Genomic DNA, 10,437 nt, shown 5'->3' with positions numbered 1-10,437 from the left:
GGCAACCATTAAAATAAAACTTGTTTGTTTATCCTCAAACTCATTTTCAATTATGTATTCTCACAATGAAATATTTCGTACGTAAACTTAAACTTTTTTTTTTTACTTTTAAACTCACATATTCCTCATTAAATCACTATTTCAAAACTTATGAAACACATCTATAGACCCCAAGTCCGCTCGCCAATTCCAAATTTATAGAGCATTGATTTTCAAAACCTTTCAGTGAAGTCTCTCTCCTATGCCAATTTCAAACTTGTAGAACACGTCTATAGGCCCCAGGTCAACTGGTCAATCCACTTGGCCATATAATTTAAAGCCACCCATACAGAGGAGATCCTCACTACAACTTCACTAGCACCTTCAGTATTCACATCTGAATCAAAATGAGAATTCTATTCTCACCATTGTTTTTCTTGATCTCTGTATTCTTTAGTTTCGGCAATCCCAATTTGGCTCCTGTACACAGCCAATTCCTGGAGGATCAGAAAGTCTTGTTACATAAAATGAAAGATGACTTTAAGTTAAATTCTTCCTTGACAACTAAACTGGTTTCTGGACAATGTCTCGATGATCAACGGTCATTATTGATTCAATTCAAGAACAGCATCATCTTCGACCCGACACTTTCTGTCAAACTGGTGACATGGAATCGGTCGGAGGATTGTTGCACCTGGAAGGGGATTGCCTGCGATAGTTCAGGGCATGTGATCAGTTTGGAGCTGGATCAAGAATCGATTTCGGGTGGGATTGAGAATTCAACTAGTCTTCTTGGTTTCCAGTATCTTGAGAAGCTGAATTTGGCTTACAACAGATTGTATGACATTCAGATTCCGAAGGGGATTTATAATCTTGCGAATTTGACGTACTTGAACTTATCAAATGCAGGTTTTGTTGGACAGATTCCAATTGAGGTTTCGAGGATGACAAGGTTGGTTACTCTTGATCTGTCCACTTTTCGCCATTTGTCTCAGCCAAAGAAACTCGAGAATCCGAATCTGAAAACGCTTGTTCAGAACCTTAAAGAGCTTCGAGAACTTTATCTTGATGGTGTTAATATTTCAGCTCCAGGGAGTGAATGGTGCCAGGCCTTGTCTTCGTCTTTACCAAATCTAAGCTATTTGAGCCTGTCTAGTTGTCTTCTTTCAGGTCCACTCGATTCTTCCTTATCACAGCTTCAAAATCTTTCATTTCTTCGTCTTGACTATAACAATCTGTCCACTACAATTCCGGACTCCTTTGCAAATTTTTCGAAACTGACCAAGTTGAGCATGCGCTATTGTTTTCTGCAAGGATTCTTTCCCAACAAAATCTTCCAGTTACCCACTTTACAGAATCTGAATTTGAGAAACAATAACTTGCTCAACGGCAATTTGCCACAATTTCCCCGAGGTGGATCTCTTAGAAAAATAATTCTTGGCTACACTAACTTTTCGGGTTCATTGCCTGATTCCATTGGTAACCTCGGCATGTTGTCGTGGATTGATCTGATGGATTGCAATTTCAGTGGACTACTTCCACCCACGATAACAAATCTCACCGAAGTAGTTTATTTGGACTTCTCGGGGAATAAACTCACTGGTTTACTCCCACTTTTCAATATGTCCAAGAAACTTACCCATATAGACCTCTCTGGTAATGGTCTCACCGGATCACTTTCTTCCATGCATTTTGAGGGACTTAATGATCTTGTGATTTTGGACTTAAGTTACAATTCACTCAATGGGAGCATCCCCCCTGCTCTGTTTGCTCTCCCTTCACTGCAGAAACTCAATTTGTCTAACAATCAATTTGGTGGCCAAGTCAATGAACCTTCGAATACGTCCTCATCCCAATTGGATACACTCGATTTGAGTAGTAATCTCCTAGAAGGGCCCATTCCCAAATTTTTCTTTGAACTTCGAGAGCTTAAAATTCTCTCACTTGATTCCAACTTCTTTAACGGCACTGTACAGATGGATCACAATCGCTTGTCAGTCAATGCAAGCATCAGTTCTTCGAGCTCATATCCGTTTGCACAGCTGGAAATGTTAATCTTAGCATCCTGCAATCTAAAAAGTTTTCCTGACCTGAGGAACCAATCAACTCTGTACTTTATAGACCTTTCAGACAACCAAATTATGGGGGAAATTCCTAATTGGATTTGGGAAGTTGGAAATGGAAGTATTGCTCTGTTAAATCTTTCTCACAATCTCTTACAAGATCTGCAAAAACCTTACATCATTCCAAGTTTTATTATTCTAGACATTCATAACAACCAGCTCCGAGGTGATCTGCCAATCCTTCCATCCTCAGCTATGTATATAGATTTCTCAAGCAATAATTTCAACCACTATATTCCAGCTGATATAGGCAAAAATGTTTCGGAAGCTTCATTCTTTTCTCTTTCAAATAATAATCTAATGGGAGCTATACCTGAATCCATATGCAATTCTAGTTACCTTCGAATCCTTGATCTGTCGAACAATTTTTTGAGCGGTACAATACCAAAATGTCTACTATCAAGTCAGACTCTTGGCGTACTGAACCTAGGAAGAAACAATCTCAGCGGAACCATTCCTGATGCATTTTCTCGCCGTTGTGGTCTAAGAACTCTAGACCTCAGTAGGAACAGTTTAACAGGGAAGATTCCAGGATCTCTGAGCCATTGCAAATTGTTAGAAGTTTTAAATGTTGGAAACAACAAAGTTGAAGGCATCTTCCCATGCATGTTGAAAAATTCATCCAGCTTGCGTGTGCTGGTTCTGCGATCCAACAGATTCCACGGTGAACTTCAATGTCCTGGGACCAATAACAGTTGGCCAAATCTTCAAATCATTGACATAGCTTTTAACAATTTCCGCGGGTATCTGTCCCCAAGATTCTTCTTAGGGTGGAGAGGAATGATGCTTGACAATGATGTCCTACTCACGTGCAACCTCCTGACAATCGATTTCAACCTTTTCAACCACCTGACATTCGATTTCAACCTCCTGACATTCTATTTTACGGATGGGTTGGACGTTTACTATCAGGTGACCGTGACAGTAACCATTAAAGGGTTAGAACTGAAGCTTGTGAAAATTCCAACGGCTTTTACAACCATTGATTTGTCAAGCAATAATTTTCGAGGAGAGATTCCAGATACTGTTGGGGATCTATGTTCACTTTACGCTCTCAACTTATCACATAATGCTCTCATTGGCCAAATCCCAAAATCCATGGGGAAGCTGGCACAGCTTGAATCGTTAGACCTTTCAAAGAACCAACTAAATGGAGAGATACCAAAAGAGCTCACAAGTCTAACATTCCTGTCTTTGTTGAATCTGTCCTACAACAAATTGGTTGGAAGTATCCCTCCAGGTCGTCAATTCCAAACATATTCGTCAGCCTCCTTTGAAGGAAATACGGGACTGTGCGGATTTCCTTTGAACATAAGTTGTGGGGGCATTTCACCCCCAAGTTTTGAGGACAAGCAGCTCTACAATTTGAAGACTAATAAGATTAACTGGGATTATGTAAGTGCTGCACTGGGATACAGTGTGGGATTTGTATTGACTGTGTGGTTACTTTGGTTGGTTTTGTGACTTTGTTCTATTTAAAAGCATGTACTATTAAAAAAAAAAATTGAGTTGTTGGATCATTTATAATCGATGATTAATAAATTATAGGGACACACAGAGACAACTTTGAAGTATCTGAGTACTAGAGACATTTACAGGTTTCAAAAATTATAGAAACGCCCTTTAATGATTGTCCTGCACAACAAATTCTTCCTTATACTATGTTAAGGCTTTTCCAGGGCAGAATATGTATTTAATACCAAAAGTGGACTAATGAAAAGAAAGGGTAAAATAATTTCATCTTCTGCTAGGGGAAAGATTTCCCTAAATTTATTAATTCAAATTCGATTCCAACATATTTTGAAATCTATGTATTAACAGTTTTAGTTTTTTTTTTTTTTTTGGAAAGATATCCTCCCGAATAAGTTTGAGAGAATGACACGTGTAATAGAGAAGGTAAAAGACTAGAGAATACATTATGAAATCAAGCCCCTTGCTAAAATCTTGCTTAGTTTGCTCCCATCTTTTACTTGTCTTGTAAGAGAGAAGGACCAAGATCTATTGGTAGTTTGATCACGCCAAATTTTGAGGTCAATATTGAGAAATAAACGAATCCATAATACATCCCATTCTTTAGACAAGTAGGTCAAAAAAGAACATGGATGACATGTTTAGTATGACATATTAAACAAAATTGTATCAAATTATTAATTGTAGGTATTTTTGTCTCGTCATACGAATCTAATTCACCCCCAAAACAAAGTGTCCTAAAGACTGAATAGTTCATAAGGAGTTCAATAAATAACTCAGTCAATGATGGAGAACATAATGTCTAATAAACAAAAATGGCAACACAACGATTGTCTCATAAAGAGGAAGGTTTAGAGGTTAAAGGTAAGTATAAACATGCATTTTTATGATTTCTCACATCTCCATTTCTATTCAATTCGTGACTTGATGGTTGATGTGGCATCTTACATTTCTTAATTTATGAGAATTTGTGGTAGTCAAACCGAAAAATAGATCAACATCTTTGTCTTTCAAGAACCATACTAAACCACCCATCTAAAAGTTTGAACTATAGTAATAGGAGAAATCAATTAATTTTATTTTATCTTGAACACGCCTTTTTACATAGTCAAGCCTTTGCAGTTATAGGAAATGAATGACGGTAATATTTAAGCACATGATATTTGCTTTGTACTATATTAAATAACTCCATCTAAAAGCTTAAGTCGCTGCGATAAAACTAATTATTTATTTAAATTTATGGTCAACACACTTGGCTTACTAGCACGTTAAATTCATTTCTCCATCAAAGTTTTGACAAACATAATTTTCACAAACATGTGTCCGTGAGATTGAACGCAAAGCATTTAGCTAACCTAAATACTTTATTGAATCTAAGACACAAATTAGCAATGCATTTGGAAAAGAAAACAATAAGTCATGAATCACGTAGAATAACTTATTTATAATTGATTTCATGTCCCCCGAACACAATAAAAACTTTTCACTATTGACGTCGTAAGATAACTTTAGCCATAATTCTTTGAAACGGTGCTAAATTCAAAGAATCATAACTAAGATTCTCTTTTCATGTCAGAGATGAGAAATTTATATTCTAGTCAGAAGGAGATCAGATTGATAACTCGTGTAATTCATCGAGAAAATTGTTTGCGGGTGAAGACCCGAATGTGAAGACAATTAGGAAGACTACAACTTTAGAAGCCCTAGTCAACACGCAAACTCAGAGAATCAAGTTGGGTTGGTTTGGGAATAAACGTGGAACTGGATTTTGATGTTGTATTGAAAATCAAACAAAGTGCCCAATGAACAACAAAATGCAATATTCATGTTTTTACTAATTAATTTTATTTCCTTTCGACAATTAGTCAAACCAATTTTTATTGTAAAAGAAAAGCGTAACATTAGTGTTAGACTACCAACTTTTTTTGGCGTTTGATTAGGTACATTATATTTATGTTTTGTTTGGTAGTATTTAGTAAACATTATTAATAAAGAAACATAAATTAAAATTTTGTTATCTGTTAAATTCAATTCAATATAGTGCCAAACTATTGTTAGAGAGTGAAATGAACAACAAGGGCATTGATAACAGTAATGTTGCAATTTGATAAATTTTGTTTGCGATTTCCTAATTTATGTGCCAACATGTAGAGGTAAAGAGACGGAAGATATTTACGCGGTCAAGATAGCTTAGGGTTCGATTGACAAGACTTTCGAAAAGTCAAAAACTACTTTTGAGACTAAGAAAGTATCTTTAAATATGTTTGAATAATTTTCTAAAAATAGATTGTCTTACTTAAAAAGTTTTTAGAGGAATCTAACTTTTTTACAAAAAACAAAGGTAAAAGCAAAAGTACTATCTAACGGACTTTTAGTAGACTTGTAGACTCCAATTAGTAGAACATATTAGACTAAAATTATTATATATATTTTTATGATTTTCTAATATCTAGTTGTTTTAATTTAATTGACCTAGAAATTAACTTTATTGAGGCAAGGAAACAAATAGTATAGTCAACCTCAAATTATTGAAATATGAAGAATCGTGTTACAAACGCTCCCAAAAGAATTTTCATATCTGATTTTTTGATAGAGGGGGAAAAAAGTCGGCAAGAATTGAAACATATTATTTGGTAACAATATCATGGAGAACATCAATTGCAAAAAATAATTAACATGGATATCTATATACAACTTAGATATAAAATTTTACATATATATATTTTTTTCCAGTTTGTTAACTTTTAATAACCTGTGACACGATCATATAACATATCGAAACCCAAAATCATATCGCCATAATCCAACATATATATTCTGAGCTTATAAACATGTCTACAGGCCATTTCAAAAGTACACTATATAGGATTCCAAAATATAACCCAATAGATAGCAGCCTACAAAATAATCCTACAGGTCGTCATCCATGTACATCGAACTCTAGAATCCTGTAGGAGCTCCATAGCTAGTCATGCTCTTTATGTAGTTCCATGCTCACCTACAATGCAAGAACTACATAAGCCAATGCTTAGTAAGCAAGAATGATGCATGTCATGAGTATGAGTAACAAGGATATGTGACACCATGTCATTTACTTTAAACATCATGCTAAAGATGTATCATATTCCAATATTCATCAAAGTCGACTCGAAATTATTTCATTTGAAATCTTTCATTTCATTGGGCCCTTGACCCACCAACTATGCATCGGATAGAGCTCTGCATAGTATCAATATCAATAATCAAGTGGCCAATATGAAATCGACACCGGCGAGTGGACCATCCTCTCATGACTGCTAGAGGCCCATCCCCTAACTACCCCTATGATCACCCAAGAAGTCTCCCACCCGGCAGCGCCAATAATCATAACAAGGGCATAGTCGAGTGGTCCGCCCTCCCGTGATCACCAAAGGCCCATCCCCTGTCTACCTTTGCAATCACCCAGGAAGTATCACCCGCGATGCCAAACATATCACATAAGCATGCCTCACATGCCTCGGTGCCCTAGTAGTGGTCAATAAAACATTTATAAAGAAAACTTACTTTGAAATCATGTTTCACATGCAAAGTTTTCAACCATGATCATATGTTGTGCATGCCAACGAAAATGCTCATGAATGACATGCTTAATAGAAGTTGATGTCAATGTATTTTGCAACCGCATACTCAATGATCATAATCATCATATAGGGTACAACGAGCTTTCTTATCAAAGTATGAAAATATCCTAACATCACTATACCACAAATGCTAGGTTGTTGCATCGTAGTTACAAATGGATTTTTACTTACCAAACTAATCTTCAACATCTAGTTAACCTAATTTTCTATCATAGCTCAATGTGAAATTCACTACTTAGGTCAAGGAGTCAAAGATCATCACTATATAAAGATTTTAAAGCCTCGATGATCAAACACACATTTTTAAGAGAAAGTAATTAGGAAGTTGATGCAAATGACAATGTAATTAGCATGGAATGCATGAATCATATTGGCCAAATGTAGAACGTGAAGTTCGGGGTATTACATCAGGATATATGACACCATGTCATTTATTTTAAATATCATGCTAAAGATGCATCATATTCCAATATTCATCAAAGTCGACTCGAAATTATTTCATTTGAAATCTTTCATTTTATTGGGCCCTTGACCCACCAACTATGCACTGGATAGAGCTTTGCATAATATCAATATCAATAATCAAATGGTCAATATGAAATCGACACCGACGAGTGGACCATCCTCTCGTGACCATTAGAGGCCCATCCCCTAACTACCCCTATGATCACCCAAGAAGTCTCCCACCCGGCAGCGCCAATAATCATAATATCACAAGGGCACAGTCGAGTGGTCCGCCCTCCCGTGATCACCAAAGGCCCATCCCCTGTCTACCTTTACAATCACCCAAGAAGTAACACTCGCAATGTCAAACATATCACATAAGCATGCCTCACATGCCTCGGTGCCCTAGTAGTGGTCAATAAAACATTTATAATGAAACTCACTTTAAAATCATGTTTTGCATGCAGGATTTTCAACGATGTCACATGTTGTGCATGCATATGAAAATGCTCATAAATGACGTATTTAATGAAAATTGATGTCAATAGGTTACGCAACCTCATACTCAATAATCGTAACCACCATATGATGTGTTATAAGCCTCTTATCAAAGTTATGTAGATATTTCAACATTACTATGTCACATATACTAGGTTCTTGTATCGTTGTTGCAAATTGATTTTCACTTACCTTTTTGCCCTTGTGTGTGCACAAGCTCCTACGGAGATTATATCACTTTCCTTTTTCACTCAACGTCGGAAAATCACCTGTATTACCATTTAATATTAAAGACAATCCTCCATTTAATAGCCTTAACACACACAAAATCCCAAAATACTTCCATTCACATCAAAATAATTTAAACGAATTCATTATTCAAGTTACTAACGGCATTACAATCTCGTCCCATAAGTCTCATTTTTCCTCGAGTCCAATTACCAACATCAACGTCATCCAATTGTTGTCAACAACCTAATACTCCTTAGAATTTATTTTCTAGGCCCAAGAGATAATTAATTTACATGTAAAGGTTGAAATCATATTAAACACATAAATGGACAGAACCTTTTTTTCAGGTTTCATCACCGTCCAACTACTTTTCCAATCCGTTATCACCCCCTTATCCATATCCAATGACATATTTGTATTGAGCTATGATAGAAAATTAGGTTAACTAAATGTTGGAGATTGGCTTGATAAGAAATGGAATACCGAAAAGGTCGAAAATCGGTATCGACAAAAGTTCAAGCTTTCTATTCGGTTGATCGAGACCACCTTAAACCCTAGATAGGTAATTGACATATTTGGGACATGATACATGAAAGAACATGATCATGATGCGATAATATATGTCTCATATGACATTATAAATATCAAGGTGCGAATTGATGAAATCGGTCGAGAATGGGGTGTCAATCGGTTAAGTAATTAAATGAACGATTGAGGAATTAGTTCTATAAAATATTTTGGGATCTTAGGGCAAGTGAAATGGATTTTAAACACATTAACATAAGCCCAGGATACTTGACTTATACCTACAAAGATAGGTATATAATCAGATTTTTTTTTTTACTAGTGACCACCTCATGCTTGAACACCTCATGCTTTTAATATTTATCATTTTAACACCCAATTCCTTTAGCCTTAAGGCATCAATCTCGTGTCCTACTCCTTAAGCACTTATTATAGATGAATATATATTTTATAATCATAAATGGATCCAAATATAATGGTTGAAAGTCAAGTATGGCTGCAATGAAGACACGTCGTGCTTGACACGTCGTGCTTGGGATAGTTGTCATTTTAACACTCAATCCCTTCATCCTTAAGATATATAGCACGTCTCCTACCTCTTTTTATTTAACATAGATAGATATATATATCTTATAAACCAATATAAGTTAAATAGTCCAAGAGAAAAGTCAAATATAGTAGGAAAAGACCACCTCATGCTAAACACTTTGCTGCACCCCACATTTTCTTAATCCTGAAGGAAGAGTCACGTCTCCAGCATCTTGAAGACTTTATATACACCTCCTAACAACATGTTTAGTCTTACAAATTATCCCCAATTGACCACCGATTGAAAGAGAAAGCAAAAAGGAAAAGAGAGAAGCAGAAACAAGGAGCTGAAATTGAATTTCTGGATAGGTGAGTTTAGCTCACGGTTTTGAAGTTTTTCTTTAGTTCTTTTGCTTGTTTTATAATATGTTTAAACTATAAACTTACTTGAGGCTAAGTATAAGGGTTGTTTATGATTTTATGATGGCAAAAGAGAGGGGTAATTGAGTACAAGAACCTGAAAGAAACCAACAGAAATAGAGATGTGTTGATTGATGAATTTGGATGGTTTAAACTTTGATTTTGGATAATACTGAAGATATAACTTGTATCTATGTAAATGAATGTTTTTATATTGGATTTAGAAGGATATAAATGGTTTTCTAATAGCCTGGAATCTGTTTGATGACATGCTAATAAAATGGAAACCGAAAGCTGTCACAATGAAAACTGCCTGATTTTGATGTCGTGGAAATGGACTATTTTGATGCTGAGAACACTTGATTTGTCACGACTTTAGAGGATTATTGCCTTCACATACATGTTATAGAAACGTGGTAAAAATTTGGAAGTCATTGGATATGGATAAGGGGGTGAAAACGGATTGGAAAAGTAGTTGGACGGTGATGAAACCCGAAAAACAGGTTCTGTCCATTTCTGTGTTTAATATGATTTCAACCTTTACATGTAAATTAATTATCTCTTGGGCCTAGAAAATAGATTCTAAGGAGTATTAGGTT

General features: G+C 35.7%; 1 protein-coding gene across 1 annotated transcript; it reads left to right on the top strand.

The window, feature by feature from the left end:
* The first annotated feature begins 361 nt into the window (after positions 1-361).
* Positions 362-3,724, top strand: LOC111392560 (receptor-like protein 12). The gene has a single exon (XM_023017924.1). The coding sequence runs from the start codon at positions 387-389 to the stop codon at positions 3,564-3,566; it is 3,180 nt and encodes a 1,059-aa protein (XP_022873692.1). The 5' UTR covers positions 362-386; the 3' UTR covers positions 3,567-3,724.
* The last annotated feature ends 6,713 nt before the right edge of the window (positions 3,725-10,437 follow it).

The sequence above is a fragment of the Olea europaea genome, unplaced genomic scaffold (genome assembly GCF_002742605.1).
Source record: "Olea europaea var. sylvestris unplaced genomic scaffold, O_europaea_v1 scaffold939, whole genome shotgun sequence".
Lineage (NCBI taxonomy): Eukaryota > Viridiplantae > Streptophyta > Magnoliopsida > Lamiales > Oleaceae > Olea > Olea europaea.
This window is presented reverse-complemented; position numbering and strand designations above follow the sequence as displayed.